Source organism: Phasianus colchicus, chromosome 1, assembly GCF_987193195.1.
Source record: "Phasianus colchicus chromosome 1, bPhaCol1.hap1.1, whole genome shotgun sequence".
Classification (NCBI taxonomy): Eukaryota; Metazoa; Chordata; class Aves; order Galliformes; family Phasianidae; genus Phasianus; species Phasianus colchicus.
Window position 1 is genome coordinate 97160238 of NC_143436.1, and position 19255 is coordinate 97179492.

Genomic DNA, 19255 nt, shown 5'->3' on the forward strand with positions numbered 1-19255 from the left:
CAAGACCTCTTTGGTTATATTAGTTTCTGCTTTGGTTATATTAGTTTCTGTTTAGATTCCTATGAGACCTGAGAAATTCAGTGTAAATACAGAGGTTTAAAATTTTATAATACAAGGTAGCTAGAGGGAAGTAGAATCCTCCAATTGTTTTAAAAATTAGAGGTCTGAGGGCTTTATGTGGAGACGTAATTCATCATTATGACTTGCCATCAAACTTCTTCAATATTCTGCAAAAAGTCATATTTCACTGAGACAGTTAAGTTTGGGAAGGAGGAATCTTAAATTTTATTTATTTTGCAATAATGAAATTACTATTTTAAATGTCTTTTTCTCATTTTTAATGGGATTAGCTAGTTGACTTAAGTCAATGATGATAGGAATTGAAGTATCACAGCTACAGAATACTAGAACATTTATTTCTTAGAGGAAGAGCTGTCTAGCTTTGCATTGAACTGAAAAGCTTTGAGTCACCCTGTTCTCTAACATCTATGTACTTCCACTACATAACTTTAGGTTTACAAGTAATTGAAAGGCAAAATATTTGAGTCTTTTGAAATGATAGCTGCTTGTATGAAATACAACTCCTTAAAATGGCCTGAGTTAATGTCATCTTTAAAATTTTCATTCATCTTTATTCTCTATGAAGCGTGTTACTGGCAAGGCACCTATTTTCTGGATAGCCACTATGCAATATCATATTTCGGGGTTTTAATCCTACTTCTGTGCCAATTCTTTCATTCCCATTGTATGGTTCCAAACAAAGCTGCATATAAAGCATAGGAATCAAGCAACAGTGTTTCAAAAACCATGAATATAACAGCCTCAGAAGATTTTTGTGACACTGTTTCAAGTTATGTTTATGATTACTTATACTTCACTGTGAAATACCAGAGGAGAGATGCAAGAGTGCTGGTGTGAAAGTGCTAATCTGTTACCAAATGTAGTGTTTTATGTTGGCTGAATGTGTAGTAATACCAGTCTGAATCTTTGTTTCCAGTGAGTCTGGAGAAAAACACTGATTTTTTTGATATTTTAGCTTAAAACTCATTGGCCCGTTAATGGAGATGAGTTGAGAGCCTTTGGGATTTGAATTGAAATAGACTTTGGTGTGGTCCTATGATCCCATCCTAGTGCATGAGCTTGCTTTTTCATAAGAATTTCTGGAGCAAGAAATGCACCACAGCAGTCCTGGCCAGCTGTACTTGGTGTGTTCATCATCTCTGACCCTGTAGTAAGGGAGCTAGCATGTGTCTTCCACTTACCTCTGACCAGAGCCCTGAAAATATGTGGATCTTTTTGTAACTTTTTTTCTCATATTTTTTATTTTTGTCACAAAGGTAACAGTTGTACTTTTTGAAGTATCACAATGTTAAAACCATACTTAGGTATGGTATATCTTTTCAGTGTCAACTTCAATATAAGGAAGTAGAATAATCTGAAGAGACTTTGCAATTGCTTGTGAAGGCATAAAGGTTTAAGAGGTGGAATGCAGAACTTGGCTTCTAATCCTGGCTTCTAGCTTTGAATGCTGCTGGCAATTCCTGTCACATGTCCAGAATTTTGCAAGATTCTCTCACCTTCAGATTGTTCCCTTTAGTCTAGTTGTAGTCTGTATAGCTACATATGTCATATAAATTTGTGTGCATTTCTGCCGATGGTAACATATAGTGTTCAGAGGAGATTGCTAAATGTGATGATCAGATAGATATCCACTGCTTTTTGCTTGTGTGCCATGAATGAACATTTCAACCTTTGGAATGGCTCAAACAAAAGGTTTTCCTGTCATTTTCTTTGTGTGATTCTGGGCTTTCAGTCTGAAAGATGAAAATGTTTCAGTGATGTAGAAATGAAAGAAGATCCTGTGAAAGCAAAACTTTAAGATTGCTATACCTGGATTATAAGAATGCTCTTAAATGAATCCTCTCCTTTATAGTAGAGAGAAATACACTTTTGTTCTGATTTACAGGTCCTTCAAGGGAAGATAACTTTGTTTTGTGGCCAGATGCGTTTTGTCTCCTGAGATGAGTTTTTCAGAATAGTTCACAGCACAAGTAATTGATCCATTTTAGAAGCCTGTGGCTTTTTCATGAACTTCAAACAACCCATAGTCCTATATTTGATCACTTCAGGAGGTCACTGACAGAATTAAAACTGAATGCTTTCTAGAATATCATGTAAAACAAACACAGAGGGCACTAGTTGTTTCAATTATCATAATTTCTATAATGATGGCACAGCAGTTGTCAGAATGAACTTGCTCTGTCACAAGCACTATGCTCTTGTTTAACTACTATATTTTAAAGAGTAGCTTTAAATAAAACAGTAAAAAAAAACTACACTCCTTCCCCAAGCTAAGCAAATCAGTATACATTTACTTTTCAATTAGAAGCTTTCAGTAGGGAATAATGTTTCTGTTACCAAATGCCATATGATGAACTTTTGAGGCAGTTCTAGTTGCTTGTTCTGTTTCTGTATTTAACTTTCATTTTATTTATTGATATAAATATTTCTATGATTGCAATTGATTAAAATTTAATTAAGTCAGCTGGATGTGTGTATATAGGTTATACACTTACATCTGAAAATCTGACAAAATATTCTCCTTTAAGCAGTGTAAATGAAATTGATTACCAGAGTAGTCGTTTGCAATGTGTTTCTGAGGAATAGATTCATGAGTAAATTTAAAGGAATGGTGCAGGTAGATGGGTAACGTTATAAATTTTTTTTCTGTAGTGAATCCTGAGGCATTTTTTTAATCTTGCTGCTTTTAAATGTGAACATCAGTCTTTGTAATACAAACCTGCTGTGAGATTAACCTTGAAAGTGGTCATAGTACTCAAAATTAATGTTATCCTGTTTAACCAGTAAATTGACATTTTGATCCCTTACTTTGAACTAATGAAGACCAATTCTGAAACAAAACTTAAAAACAAACCTGAGAGTAGTGCACCAGTCCTAATATTACAGGCAGAATAACTCTTTTCTTTTTTCTTCTAAACCAACAAAGTGTAATACTATAATGTTGTTAGCTTTTTTTACTGTTTATTTTTCCTTTTTCAAAATACAGTAAGTTTAATGAGGCAGACGAGTTGGTTTTGCTTCAATTCTTTCCAGTCTTTATACATTTCAGAAGCCTCCTTTCCATTTATGAAGAACACTGGTACATTTCTAAATTGCAAATAAAATAACCTTGCAGATAGCATTAATAAAATTCTCAATTGAGGTTTTTTAGCCATGCCTCTTCACATAGTAGCTCACACTTTGGGGAGCAAATCTAACTGTTTTCTTTGTGTAGCATCTGCCTATTGTGTGTCTCTGAATTGCTGGGAATGTCTGTCAGGAGAACTCCAAGCTGTTAATATCAAACTTTACATTAGAGGCTTATTGCATTTCTAGCCCTAACAGGGGTAAGTAGAGGACAGTGCAAAATAATTACTTCCATAAAGTTTGACTGCGTGTGTAAGTAAATGTATATACTTCTTGCCAACTAGTTCCAGTGGCAGAGGACTACGAAGTTTTGCTGATGACCTTTCTAGATAAATTGGTTAAGCAGCGGCAGATTATTTCCTCCATGCTTGCTGCATGTTGTATTGCAGATTTTTCAGTATTCAGAGTTTGTCTATTAAAATTGGTTGTGGTAGATGTACCAGGCCTATGCAATTCTCTCTATGATGCCCTTGCTCAGTATTAATAAGATAGATGAAAAAGTGTTAAGCTGTTCAGAGTGAATTTCTCCTGTTGTGTTGTAATACCGTGATTTTTGGACTGCCAATCAGGAGCTGTAGATTTAGACTCAAAGTGCAAGGACATCATGTGAAGTAGGGAAAACAGATGTGGAAATTGCAACTTTTCTCTGGTTTGCAACCATAAAAAATTGTGGTTTGATAGTTATTTTCTATTTCTGTAAAGAGAAATGTCTCAGTTATTCTAACATTTATTTGTGTTTTTTTTTTTTTGAAAGGTATGCTCTGTTTTATAAACGTTTGAAGAGCATTGACGAGAACGAAGGAGGTCTTAATAAATTTTCAAAAAGTTACAAATCTTTTGGAGTTAACCAATTTGTGGATGGTGGAGTATATTGCAAAGAGTGGGCACCAGGTGCAGAAGCAGTGTTTCTCACAGGTGATTTCAGTAAGTATTTCAGGAACATTTCCTCTCCCTTGCACTATGTTTTAGATCAGTGTCCTTTTCACTTAAAAACAGCGCTGTGGCAAACATTAAATTCTGATAGCAAAAATACATGTTATGTGTTGCTAGTGTAGTGACATTTAGTAACTTAAATAGTCTTCCATATTAGAGTAACTTAATAATGTGTGCATGTCTATTGAATTCAGTATTATGTATCAGAATTATATATTTCTATTTTTTATATCCATAAAATGACTTCTCTAAAGACTCTAACCTGATCGCAGTGCAGCATTAGCTGAATATGCCTGAACTACCTGATAACTTTCCTGAAGATATACAGTTAGGCTTTTGTAATATTGTGTGAAGGGAAGGAGAAAATAATAGTGAAATAACCTGATTTATCTTCTCTACTAATCTAACAGCAGCATTGCCCAAGAACCAAGGCTCTTCGTGATTCTAACTAATCACAAGAGTGTAGAAACAAGTACTGCTTCAAAATGGTAATATCAAATCCTGAGTGAACATACACATGAAAAAGTACTATTCTCTTCTGGGGGAAGAAGGAGTGGTGTTGGCAGAACAAGAAGGTGGTGAGAGGAACTGTATTGCTTAGTTTGAGAACTGGGAAGACATGGATTTACTTAACTTAAAGCTTGAGACAAAATCATAAATTTTCTCCTTTGCCAGAAGGCTAGCTACACTTAGGTCATGTTATGCAAACTCTTAAATGCAAGTCAGGTGCATTTTTGCTCTTAAATCCTGCAATACTAATTCAACTCTTAAAGTTACATAGAATATAAAAAAAATTAAAATGGTAAGACTCTTTACCTATACAGTTAGCTGTAGTATCTGGTGGTAGAGCAGTTAAGCCTTTGTACTAAAATGTGCACTGTTAGAAAGAAATTTAGATTACCATCACAGTACTTTTCAGATACATTTGAGATTTTTTCAGTATTTCATAGTATTTAGTTTTAGTATTATTTTTAATAGCCATAAGATATACAGAATATGCAAAAGAAATGGTTAAATATTCAGATTGATGTCTGGGAACTTATGTACAGTCCTAAACTGTATCTATTTTAATTGTCAGATTTTTTTGTTTGTTTGTTTTTGTTTTAGTTTAAGAACTTGATTAAAGAGTCTGTGTCTGCTATTCCCTCTTGTAATCTGAGCATGTAGACAGTGGAACAGAGATTTTAGACAGATTTTAGGAAAGTCTTTAATGCAGAAGATGAACAGACAGGTTTGTGTAACAGTACTTTCAGCTGTGGTCCCATGTGATACAATTTGACCTAACGAATGACAGGGTAGCTTTCCTTCAAACAGTCCTTGTCTTTAAATTTGAATAGATGTTGATAAAATAGGTTGATATAGCACGTGAATTTTAGTACAAAAATCAGATATATCTTTTGATTCCAAAACTCAGTAACAACTCTTGACTGTAGTTTACCTCCTGCTAGATTACAGCTGTTAATAGTGACTGTAAGGCAGCTGCATGTTTTAAAAACTAAACTTTACATTTATAAACACAATTCTCCTTTTCTCTTTCCTGCTTGCAATCTAACATCATCAGCTACATCTTAGGCTTCTTCTACATAATGGGCTAAATTAAACAATGCAATCTAAGATTTTTTCATTTTGAAAACAGACTTTAATGAAATTAATACCTAAGATTTTAAAATGAGGATATAAATTGTAAACTGGCTTGGAGTGGAGTTTGCAGGGAAGTACATGTATTGGTACTGGAAAGACAGTTTTAAAAAAACAAACAAACAAAAAAACCAAAGCAACAACAATAAGCTCACAAGAACAAACCTACTTCATTTAAAAAATATTTCATGTAGTACATGTAGCAGAATTTTAGGAATTAGAACTTTAGAATAGTTGTATCTATGTTAATGAAATGTGGCAGTAAGAAGTCAAAAGACTAAAGAAGTTCACTTTAATGTGGAAAAAAATGCATTTGTCCTATGTATCATATTCATCATCAGTGGTAGTAAAGTATTCATTCCCAAAGGGGAAGATAATGTACTCAGCCTAGAGGAATGGAAGATTGTCATTCAATTCAGATGATTTGGCTTTAATAATATTCTGATGAGAAATTGAGTTGCAAAACCCTAAGATTTAGAGTGAGGTTGCTACAGGTGCATTTAATTAAAACTGAATCCCTTTAACCTTTCTTCAATTTTTCAAACAGGTTAAAGTTTCAAACTAAATTTATGATCGTATTGTATTTAAATTGAATATCAGGTTTTCTGTTAATAAGATTTTTTTTAAAAAAGCTCAGGTTTATAAAGAGGAAACAGTAATTGAACTACTGGAGGTAGGATGGGTTGAACTGTTACAAGGAAGCAAATGAATCTTAAAATAGGAGCTCTTCAGTTTTAAACTGAAATTTAATGATATGTGATTTAAAAACAAGAGAATTCATGACTTGGTTTTAGTTTTGCTGTGGATAAATGGATAATGGTGTTTTCTCATAATTGTTTACTTGAGAATTATCTGTGGCTCTCTTAGGTGTTTGGTTGAAAGACAAGAAAAAACAAATGAAAGAAAAAAAAAACACCACAAGTACTAATTCCCACTACTTAACCTTTTAAGTTAATTATATTCAGGATAGAAAACAAGTAAAAATTGATAGTGTAGACAATAAGAACTTTGATATTGAGAACTTTTAGCTCAAATTATGAATGTGTGGGTTTTGTTTTTTTTTTTTAATCTCCTTCTGTGACATTTGTAGGGAATGAGATCCTTTTTATGGAATAACTTCTAGTGTTATACCTCCTGGAAAAAGGTAGAATGGCACACAAATCTGTATTTGAATTGGAGAATGGAAAGCATGAATTTCAGTTAATCCCTGTGTTTTCCGAGCTATGTACAGTGAAATGTTGAATCATGTCAGATATTAAGTGTTACTCTTTTCTTTTTCTTTTTTTTTTTTGAATAAGTATTCAAGTAATTCATTCTTTGGCATCTACTACATACTAAGAAGTAAAATGTGTGTGTGTGTGTATCTGTCTATTGGGTTTTCCATTGAAATAAGCAATCAAAACCTGTAGACAAGTAGGCTAGCGTTTTCAAAGTAGTATAAATAGCTGCTGCTGCTGGAGCAGGGCAATAAGTTTTGCAGTCTAGTTTTTCTTTAATTACTTTCAACCACTAACGTGTAGTAGAAATACTGTTTTATATTTGCTTAAATAACAGAACTACAGCTGAGGATGTGAACATAGCATTTATCAGCTGTTAGTATATGTACTTAAGATCTTTTATGTAATTAATATACATAGGAGCTTGCAGAAGACTGCTTATGCTTCTGTACTTGAGATGAAAACCGCCTGTCATTTTACTGCAGGAAATACACAAATAGATCATCAAGAAGGAAATTATGTCATGCAATTCAGTTTTCTGTTTCCTTTTAACATAAGATTCACTGTTGCTGTGGGAAGTGGACAAGTTTCAAGACAAAAATAAGAAGTCATTTTAAAACCTGGCTTGCCACTTTCTTCTAGTTCAGAAATAGTTACATTGCCTGTGTTAGTCAGTTCAGAAGCTTTATATTTAGTTGCATTCATAAGAATTAACCTTGAACATCTATAGAAACGCACACAATTTTCTTGGCAGGCATTTATTCAGTTAAGCATGTCATCATGACTAACCTCGTACCTCTCCAGAATCAGTGAGTCAAAACAGTATGAAGAATCTTGAATTATATAATCTAAGCTTGGTTCAGTAAAAGTGTTTTGTGTTTTTTTTTCTGCCTTTTTTAATGAAAAGGAACCCTCTTCAAAATTTAATTAATCATAACTGTAGCATTTCTGGCTAAAGTTCTTAGCTGTTACGAAGTGTTTAAGTGGTTTTGTGGCCATTGCCAGGTTTGTCTGCTTCTTCCTCATTCTCCTAGTTTATATACTTCGTGTTATTAAGGACATCAGTTAGTCAAAACAAAAGCAATTATAAGTATGCATATCCATATCCAGAGTTGGTTTAAGCATATGGTTTATGGAGATGGCTTTTATTTTGTCCAAGAATCTTTTTTTCCTTTTCTGTAATCAGAAATTGTCATAGTAGAATTGGAGTATGTTTTCCCAGTGAACATCATATTGAACCTCTCCTAAAGGAAGTGTGCAGTAGTAGCTGATTTAAAAGTATTTGTATTTGCTGAAAAAGAAATGTATTCTGGAAAAGATGGAAAATATGGTTATGACTTTGAATTTTAATTGGGCATATATTAAGATAAATACACTTAAATCGATTTTCTTGTTATAGATGGCTGGAATCCGTTTTCCCATCCATATAAGAAAATGGAATATGGGAAATGGGAGTTGTTCATTCCACCTGGACAAGATGGTTTTTCTCCTGTGCCTCATGGATCAAAGCTAAAGGTGCTAGTTCTAACCTTCTTCTTTTCAATTCTTTTGACATTTCTTACTCATTTTATCCTGTTTGTTTTCTCCTAAATATCTTGTGGTTGTTATAAGAAACAGAATTAATTTATCTTCTTGTGCAGAGTGATCCTAAATGGTGAAACAGTAATGTGTAGTTTTTTTTGTCTTTATTTTGTGCAACTACTTAGTATTCTATTCAAATCTTTGCACCCTGGTGGAAAGCGCGATGCTTTTAACTATAACTTTTCAAGTGTTCTGTTTGTATGTAGTATATCTAGCCTTTTAAAACTTAACTCTTAACACTTAGTAATTAAGAATATTGATCCATAGACTTAGCTTAAGGAATTTGAGCTAAATACAAAATGAGAGAAAGCTTATCACCAGTTGTATTTCATGAGCATAAAGTCCTGACTTTCAAAAATTAACTGAAAATTTCTTTGAGCTGTTAAATACCACACTTTTTATGCTTAGTGTCACTATATACATAGCAACAGCTATCACTGGATGTGGTTATTTACACGTGAATATTGATCTCATTGAGATATACTTCTGAAAATTTGGCTTGTTGCAATTTGAGCTTGTTCTAGAGATGTCAAATGATAACAGGGGTCAGTAATGAGTAGTTAAGGAAAGAAATATACTGAAATCATATACAAGAAAACTATTCAACTAGAAGTGTTTGTATACTATATATATATATATATTTATTTATTTATTTATTTATATAAAATATAAAGTCTCAGGGCTCCCATCAACAAAACTAGCACATCAAAAAAATCTCCATTAAAAATCTGATCTTAATGAAATGGAATTCTGAAGCAAAGAATACCTATAAATGCTCTGGAAATGCTTGCTCAATATGTGTACTTAATGCTGTGTTTATTATGATATAGAAAATTGTCTCAGTAATAAATATGGATGAATTTAGGATTAATCATTCAGGGGTGTGAGAAAGCTGATTTTATTTTGCAGAGCAGGGGAGAAAACTGTTTGCTGCAACTAAAATGTGGTGATCAAACAATTTATGACACTAGTGAATGGCTTCTGATATTTTCTATAATTTAGAGATAAATAGGTTATGTTTTCTAATTGCTGCTAAATTACCTTTTATTTATGTTGCATTTTCAAAATTATTGTGCTTTGCTACTATAGAATGTTCTATGCTCAGCGTAGAGATAAAAGGTGAGAATGATGAGAAGTGTTGATAACTATTAGCAAATAATGTGTATTCCTGAGAATGCTTGGCAAAATTGAGTTGTCTTTCTCTTTGTATAATCATGGTCATATTTCTTACTTTGAAACAGCAGATCTGTACTGTACTTACTCTCTTTCCATTTGCCATCTGTAAGGCAAAGGCAGTACTGCTCATAATTGGTTCACTGTAGAGAATTTTGGGTTACCCAGGACGACTCTTAATATCAGTCATGTTATTTATTGTAGTTCTGTAGTTGCTCTGAACCTTCTGAAAAGGTTGGCAGAGCAGAATGTGGGTTTGGTTTCCTCTTTTTTTTTTTTTTTACTCCCCCCCCTTGTCTTTAATTGTACTTTTGTGCAGTTTGCTCTAAATAAGGATATATGCAGTTATCACTGACACTCAATATGTTAAATTACCAAAGAGGTCCATGAGGCTAAACTGTTGTTATTCTGTCTACCTGAGTCTGATTAGTTTTTGAATGCAGATATCCTGATGTGAATCAAATTGAGATCTTTGCACTTAAAATACAAGTATACGTAGTTGTAGCTGATGACTTCACCCACACAATATTCATTCATACATCATATGTAACTTTTCTGATAGTATTTCATGATTATTTTTGTGTTATTGGTGCTTATGAATCTAACACCTCATTAATGTTTCTTTTCTGTGTATTTATGTATCATAAATTCCTCTGTTAAGGAAAGGTGGTTCTGAGATGGCTTATCTGTCACAAAATTTGAAGTGAGGTTAGAATATTCCATGTAGTAAGAGTGTACATTATTCTCTTGTTATGGGTCATCTTTCTATCTGCTATCACTCCAGTAACATATCTATAAAACTGCTGCTCTTTTATTAGTGGCTTACTTGACCATTCATGGATTTGTTTATTTTGGGGATCATTAGAATTTGTGTAGTAGAACAGTGTTTTGCAGTTCTTCATTCATGTAAAAGCTAAGAATATTGGATTTTATGCAGATAGAAATTATGCAGATTGCAGAGGTAATGTTTAAAGACCCAGGCAGTGTTGTCTGCGTATAATAGACTAGCAAAAAAAAAAAAATTGTTATTGAAGCTGTGTGTATTTGTATATATATATATTGCATTATGTAAAAAGCATAAGGGCATCATATATTTTTAAAATTTATTTTGCCAGCATTAATGCTTAAATATTTAAGTAGTCAACTCTAGACGTTCACATACAGATTTGAGTAATCTGCTAGTAAGAAAACAGTTCTTCCAGAAGGTCCTTATCTTTAGCTTCTCTCTACACTGTTTTCATCTTCTGTTCTACACAGGTGAATGCCAAGTTCTGAAATTGTGACAAGGTCATTTCTTTTAAATAAGTAATTTCTGAACCAGAATGGAAATAGATGGAGTGTAGCTGGTGACACTAATTTAGACCAGGTCACAACATATTTTTATAGGAAAATAAACGAGAAACAGAGGTCAAACACTTTCCTGTGTTCAGTAGTAGTAGACTATCTACTGTAGCTCTTCAGGCAGCCTTCTCATAACCAAACAAAGACATTAAAGAAAGCATGTTTAAAACAAACAAACAAACAAACAAAAAAAGCAGTCTTGCATTTTAGTATGCTTTTTATGCTTTTTTTTTGTTTGTTTGTGTGTCAAGGAATAGATGCTTATAACAGTTGGGCACCTTCTTTTTTTCCTTGAAAATAACAATGTATTTTTTGGTTGTTGTTACTTGGTAATAATACCAGTTGGTATTTCCAAAGCTCCTCCTAGGTCCATGCGGGAGCATATAAAGAGTTACTTGGTGAACAAATATAGTTGCTGTTTTTGTTATATGAGTGCTTTTTATTTTCGGGCAGATGACCCCCTCCTTGTGAGGAGGAGGTGAGTGTTATCTACTTTCATTGTCAGAAATGACTTAATTTTTCTTTCATTGACAGTGTTCCCAATTTCTTTTTCATAGTATACAGCAAGCTGTTAGAATTCAGGTGGGTAGGTTCCTTAGTAAGTTTTGTGTTGTAATGTACGTGCAGGAATTTCAGTGTTCCACTTCATTTCGTCACAGAATCTTAGAATTGCTCAGGTTGAAAAAGACCTTGAAGATCAAGTCTAACCACAACCTAACCATACAACCCTAATTAACAACCCTCCACTAAATCATGTCCCTATGTACCACATCAAGATGGTTTTTAATCACATTCAGGGATGGTGACTCACCCACCTCACTGGGGAGCCTATTCCAGTGCTTAACAACCTCTTCTGTAGAGAAGTTTTTCCTGATATCTGACCTAAACTTGTCCTGGCACATCTTGGATGCCATTTCCCCTTGTCCTGTCACTAGTGAGAAGAGAACAACCCTGCCCTTGCTGTAAGCACCTTTCAGGTATTTGAAGAGAGCAATAAGGTCTCCCCTTGGTCTCCTGTTTCCCGGACTAAACAGTCCCAGTTCCTTCAGTCTCTCCTCGTAGGGCATATTCTCCAAGACCTTCACAAGCCTTGCCCTTCTTTGGACCTGCTCCAGCACTTCAGTGTCCTTTCTGTCCTGAGGTGCCCAAAACAGCACAGTACTTGAGGTGAGGCCTCACCAGTGCCAAGTATAGGGGCAGGATTACTTCTCTAGTCCTGCTTACCACACCATTCCTGATACAAGCCTGATTGGCCTTCTTGGCCACCTGGACACTGCTGGCTCATATTCAGCTGACTGGTCTGTCAGTACATCAGGGTCCCTTTCCATTAGGCAGCTTTCCAACCACTCCTTCCCAAACCTGTAAGGTTGCCTGGAGTTGTTGTGTCCAAAATGCAGGGCCTGACACTTGGCCCTATTGAAACTTATACAGTTAAACCTGGCCCATTGATCCAGTCTATCCAGGTCCCTCTGTAGTGTTCTTCTTTCTCCTCTCAGGCAGATTAACACTCCCTCCTCAACTTGGTGGAGTATTATATTGCTGAAAGTACCTGTAAATTCAGTGTTCACTGTAGTAATTTCTAATTTTGAAATAGTGCCAGTGGAGCTTAGGTCTGGTGATAGCACCATTAAAAATTGAAATCTTATTATCTATGTTGGAGAACTTGTTTAATATTCTTCATAGGAATACAGAAGATCAAAGCAGAAAACGAAGAACAACTGGAAAATAGAAGCTAATAAAAATTCAAATCTAGAGAAAATTACTTCCCAAATTTATGACTAACAATCAAATTCTAAAACATTTTGACAGAGATAAATAATAAAGCATAGTACTTATAAAATGTTGGCAGTTATGATTGTGGACTATCTGCTGCCTCAGAACATTGAATAGAAAATAATTTCTAATTTGACATTGGTGTAAGATGAACAGCAAAATTTTTCTTCTGTGTGATGAAGAAATTAAATAGTACTAAAATAATAATTGTTAAACTTTCAAAACAATCACAAAACTGATTTTTTTTGAAATGATATTATGAATCATAGATAATATTTGTCAGATAAAGCATCAGATAACATGTTGAGTAGGTGCTTGAAATTAAAACACCAAATCTTATTCATATCTTGATGAAATTTAGCTCTGTGTAATTGATTTAGGTTTATTCCTGTTAACTTATGAAGGCAAGTGTTAGGATGTCTTCACAATGTACCTTTCCAAAGGTATGGTAAAGATTAGGAAAATTGTCTGAAAAACTTCAGGGATGACTACATTCATTGGTTTTGTATAGTCTTCTTGAGGCTATATAAATTAACTACCACTGGGTAGCTTTCTTAGATAGCTTTTATGTAATTGTATGTAGATAGATGACAGTAAGAAAAAAAATATCCAAAATACAAAATTGAGGTTGGCATTATGGCTAATAAGTCATAATTTCTTATTTTGTACAGAAATACCATCTCTCCTGGTTTTAAATAGTTTTCTAGTTGAAATATATAATGCTTTTTATCATTAATATGTGCAAAGGCTGAACTGCTTTACATCGGAATGCTTTAACACACACTAACCATGTTTAAAGTACCTAAAAGTACATCTGTGTACCTATGAGATTCAGGGGAAAGGAAAATTGGTTGGAAAGAAAAAATTCATAGTTGTAATTTTTTACCACTCTATCTAGTAACTCACAGAGCTGCATGCTCTGTGTTGAACATGGAAACCTTGAAAAAGAATCAAATGTGGTGAGAAAGTAGGTTAATCAGTGTCAGGGAACCACTGTTGGTAAAATTCATCAAGTGTAATTACTGACAGTAATGAAGTAGATGATGTTGCAGCTGACCTTACTGATCATGAAGTCCAGTAGCATAGTATAAGACAGGTTTCAAGTTCAAGTCTCATGTATTTCAAGTAGGCTGCAGTCAAAATATGAAAGCATTTTTAATGTGAACATGAAAGAATAGTAGGCATGAATAAATGGGATAACAGGTTTGTGGCTAGGTTGCTAGGTATAGAAGCGTTAGGGATGTAGTGGCTTTTTCCTTTAAACATAAGATGTAAATGGATTACATGTAGTCAGACAACAGCCTACATACAAAGGGAGCCCAGATACCCCTAGCTGAGATAATTCCATAGGAAGTTTTCTGAAAAAGTGTTCCTTGTTTTCTCATACATGCAAATCTAGTATTTCCTGCTTCCACCTCACTGTATGTGGGGAAAATTCTTGCTCATAGTCTGCTAAGTGTAGTGTCACTTAAATTTAATGTTTTCAAGTGAGTGAGAGGAGCAAAACCCCAACTCTGCTAAGTTGAATAGTGACTGAGATGAATGTCTTGAAGCATCATGCTGCATCATTTGTGTGCAGCAAGGAGCAGATGTAGTGTCACTGGCATTTTGAACATAGAGAACAGGATTGGGGTAGCATATCTATATCCGTCTCATTTCTATAATGAGGTGCATTGAGTACCTCAGTGGAGCTAAATGGGGAAGTAAAGCCTTAGTGTGTGGCACTGCCTTTTGTTTCATTGCATGATTATTAACAAGTTATTGTCAAATTCTTTAGTTAACTACAGATTAAATTCATTGGCAGGAAAGTTATTTTCTCAGTGGGACAAAAATGGTCTCTTACTTTGTTTATCAAATCCAAATAGGCGATGTGCAACTACTTGTGGATGTGTAGGAGGCTGTAGCAGCCATAAATCATTGTGATACAGTGGACTGTTGCTCTTCAGAGCCTTTTAGAGTCCAAGGTTTTTTGTTTGGCTTTTTTTCTTTTTCCGGATTGAGCCCAACACTTCAGAGTGTTTTTGTTCAGTTATTTTGGCAGGCTGAGCTCTCCTGTGACTTGGTGACTGCACAATTCCTTGGTAGGAGGTTTTGCCATTTAAAAAATTGTTTCCTTTTAGTTTAGCCATACAAAAGATGAATTGTTTCAATTGATAATGGGTATGCACTAGAGCAAAATGTATTTTTTTTTTTTTTTAGGGAAAAGAATTCAAAGCTTCTTAAAAAGAAAGAAGTCTTCAAATTAGAATTTGAAGCCTGAGGGTCCAGTTAAGTCTACATATATATGACTATATCTTCTGAGTTTTTTTTTGTTTGTTTATTTTTAGGATAGAGTCTCTAATTGGTTAAAGCTGTTACCAGTAGTCACATCATAGTGTTAATTTAGAAATTCTAATTCTCAGCTGTATTTCTCTATAATATTGTTAAGAGAAAACTGTTAGCAGAGGATGAAGTGGAGGATAAACTTTAGTATTCTAATGGAACTATTCCATACGGTTGATGCTCAAGTCCTGTCTTGGAATCCCTGTAAGTAACACAGGAATTGGTGGAAGAAGACTTTTTCTGAGGCATATAATGAAATAGTAATAGTATTCTCTTTTAGGTTATCAAAAAGTAGCTAAATTAATGCAGCCAACGATATATAGAGAGATCCAGGGGAGCTTATCCCTGGAAGATGACATCATAATGCAGAAAACACATCAGGATGGTGGGGTGGGTGGTTTGTATTTTTATTTTCTTCAGTATTATCTACCAAAGAGGCTGTGACCAAATATGATCAAGACTGTTGTTGTGGAGGGAAATAACAAGAAGAAAGACAGTGAAAGGGGCCATATCTAAAAGCTACCTCAGTCATTTGTAAAACACTGTGGATAGTCACAGGAGACTGTGCTATTTCATCTAAAAATGTTTCTTCGTTGCTTTGAAAGGACTGAAAGAATGGGAGCACCAAAAAAGAAGCAGCAGTGCCACAGCCACCCAGTCACAAGGTTCATTATGCATCAGTTATCCTTTACACAAATGCTTTATAGTAGAGGGTATGTCATAGTGCTTTAGTATGCCAATTATGTACTTCAGTAGCTTCTTTTCTACTTGACGTGGCTTGAAACAGCTCTAATAAGTTGCACTTATTGTGTGTAATCTGCTTTGTAACTATGATTGCTTTTCAAATCATGCTGTCCCAAGCCTCTTAATTATTTAATACGTATGAATGTTTTTATATTGTGTATAAAAAATTTTTATAGTTTTTAATCTTCATCACTGTTGTTATAGTAACATGATTCTGGTTAAGTCTCAGTGGGAAAAAATATTTATTGAATTACATTCTTAGAGATTCCAGTTTTCCTTTTATTAACTTACCTTTGAAAGAGTTTTTCAAAATCTGGGTTCCAGATTCTAGTTTGAATGATGTCCTGCAAGGTAAATATGTGGTGGTTTCTTTTTTTATGAAGTATCCTAATTGTCTGTAAATACCTAATAATAGTGTCATATTTTGTGTAGTAATAGCTATTAACTTACTGTATTTTCCTATAGTAGCCCATGAATTTTTAGGGTAGTTGATGATTAATTGAAGTGCTGTCTGTAGTCTGATGCCTGTTGAAATATATTGGGCTTGTTTCTGTGTTATAATGCTTTTGTTATTAACAGTTCTCCTGTTGTTTGCTTGATTTTTTTGATGCTCATATGTTATTTGTATATCTATCTACATAGAAGTTTTTGTAATGGTAGGCTACTGTATCTGTCTCTTGAATTGTACTGTATCCAAATAGATACTGTATTTATCTTCTGTACATTTTTGTTAGTATACATGTCTTCTAAGTGAAGCAGGGAAATGGAGGGGAAAAAAACTAAAATTTTCTTTTTTAATTTGTTCAAATAAACTAGTTAAACACGCTTTTAGATTCTTCATTGAAACAGGAATACTTGTTTAATTCACAAATGGAGTTATATCTCCCTCTTTTGGAAAGTCTGAGCATGGCTTAACTTTGGAGTTAGGCTTTTCGTTCTTTCATTTATTATTGATTGTATTTATTTATTTTAATTTTTCACAGTGAGAGGGATAAAGGCAAAAATTCTGAATATCCCTCATAAGTTTAGACTCTGGTGTGATGGACATACTTTCAGACAAATAATCTGCACAGAAAATTCCCAGCCCCCCAATGCCTTCTGAATCACAGATACTACTTCACAGAATTATTGTTAAACATAAAACCTCCTGAGAAGTATTTAAGTGTATCTAATAATTAGACAGCATTTTTTCAATATCTGAAAGAAAGGCTTGACCGCTTAGCACATCTTTACTTATTTTTCTAAAGCAGGCAGATTTGTCTTGACTAACTGATAGTAAGTTGAAAAGGGTAGACCTGGAATAATCTGACTAGAGTGTTCCATTACTTTTCCATTTTAGCTGACTTGCAATTTATGAAGAACAACCTGACAGACAAAAAATACTTCTATGTGTTTTCTGAAACTTCTTTTCAGAGTTTACACTGAATTAGCTTTTTAACAAATAACATAGAATCCTTAGAGTTCAAGGGACCTCTGGAGGCCCTCTAGTCCAGCTCCCCTGCAACGAACAGGGACATCCACAAATAGATGAGGTTGCCCAGGGCCTTGCCTTGAAAGTTTCCAGGGACGGGGCATCAACCACATAACTGGCCAACCTGTCTCTGCTAAAGTGTCTCCTTCTTTCCTGTAGCTCCTGTATAGATATTGAAGAGTCACTATTAGATCACTTCACAGACTTCTCCAGGCTGAAGAGTATCAGCTCTTTCAGTTTGTCTTCATAGGAGAGATGTTTCATTCCATGGATCATTTCTGTGGCCCTCCTCTGGACACACTCCATGTCCATGTCCCTCTTATACCAAGGTCTCCACAGCTAGATGCGGTACTCCAGGTGAGGCCTCACGAGCCCAGAATAGAGGGGCAGGATCACCTCCCTTTATCTGCTGGTCATGCTTCTTTTGATGCAGCCCAGGGTACAGTTGACTTTCTGGGTTGCAAGGGCACACTGCTGGCTCACGTCCAGTTTGTCATCCACCAGTGCCCTCAGGTCTTTTTTGACAGGGCTGCTCTCAGTTGTTTTGTTCTCCAGTTTGTAATGGTAATGGGAATTGCCTTGACCCAGGTACAATACTTTGCACTTGGATTTGTTGAACTTCACAAGGTTCATCTGGGCCCACTCCTCAAGCCTGTTTAGGTCCCTTTAGATGTCATCCTGTCCCTCTGGTGTGTCAACTGCACCCTACAGCTCGGCATCATCAGCAAAATTGCTGAGGATGTACTTTACCCCACTGTTGATGTCATGAAGATATTAAAGAGTATTGGCCCCAGCACCAGCCCCTGGGGGATACCACTTGTCACCAATAGCAATCTAAACATTGAGCCATTGACCTTTGCTCTCTGGACATGATCCTGCAGCCAGTTCTTCATCCATCCAACAGTCCACCCATCATTATCTTTCTAACTTGGAGAGAAGGTTGTTGTGGGGTACTGTGTCAAAGGCTCTACTGAAGTCCAGATAGATGACATTAGTGGCTCTTCCCTTATCCACTGATGCAATGATACCATCATAGAAGGCTACTAGGCTAGGTTGATCATGCAGGATTTGCTCTTGGTGAAGCCATGCTGGTTCTTGCATCTAACCTCCCTGCTTTCTGTGTGCCTTAGCATAGCTTTCAGGAGGATCTATTTCATTATCTTCCCTGGCATAGAGGTGAGACAAACAGGTTTGGCACTTCCCAGGGTCATCTTTTTACCCTTTTTTAAAAATGAGTATGATGTTATTTTTTGTCCAGTCACCAGGGACTTCATCTGATTGCCATGACGGGGACCTGGGGGTCATAACTTAATATGAGCTAGTAGCGTGCTCCTGCAGCTTGGAAAGCAAGCAAATCCTGGGCTCAATCAGAAGAGGAGTGGTGGGCAGCAGGGACGGGGAGATGATTGTCCCTCTCTACTCTGCTCTTGTGAGGCCCCATCAGGAGTACTGTGTCCAGGTCTGGAGCCCCCAGTACAAGAAAGACAGAGCTGTTGGAGAAGGTCCAGAGGAGAACCACAAATATGATCAGCAGACTGGAGTACCTCCCCTGCAAAGGCAGGCTGAAGGAGCTGGGCTTGTTCAGCCTGGAGAAAAGAAGGCTGTACAGTGACCTCATTGCAGCCTTTCAGAGGGAGCCTATAAACAGGAGGGGAGTCAACTCTTTGAAAGGGTAGATAACACAGGACAAGGGGAAATGGTTTTAAGTTGAGGGAGGGAAGGTTTAGGTTGGATGTCAGGGGAAGTTCTTTACAGAGAGAGTGGTGAGGTGCTGAAACAGGCTGCCCAGAGAGGTTGTGGATGCCCTGTCCCTAGGGGTGTTCAAGGCCAGATTGGATGAGGCCATGTGCAGCCT

At 35.5% G+C, this 19255-nt stretch overlaps 1 protein-coding gene across 3 annotated transcripts in view; it reads left to right on the top strand.

Moving 5' to 3' along the window:
- The window catches only part of GBE1 (1,4-alpha-glucan branching enzyme 1), a 157840-nt gene that overhangs the window by 31473 nt on the left and 107112 nt on the right, over nt 1-19255 (top strand). For 2 of the 3 annotated variants that reach the window (XM_090121009.1, XM_090121012.1), the window contains exon 2: nt 8395-8510. In XM_090121009.1, the coding sequence (XP_089977135.1) occupies nt 8395-8510 (116 nt within the window). Of the gene's footprint in view, nt 1-3961; nt 4132-8394; nt 8511-19255 lie in introns of all 3 variants that reach the window. The other variant, XM_090121017.1, reaches the window with a different exon arrangement.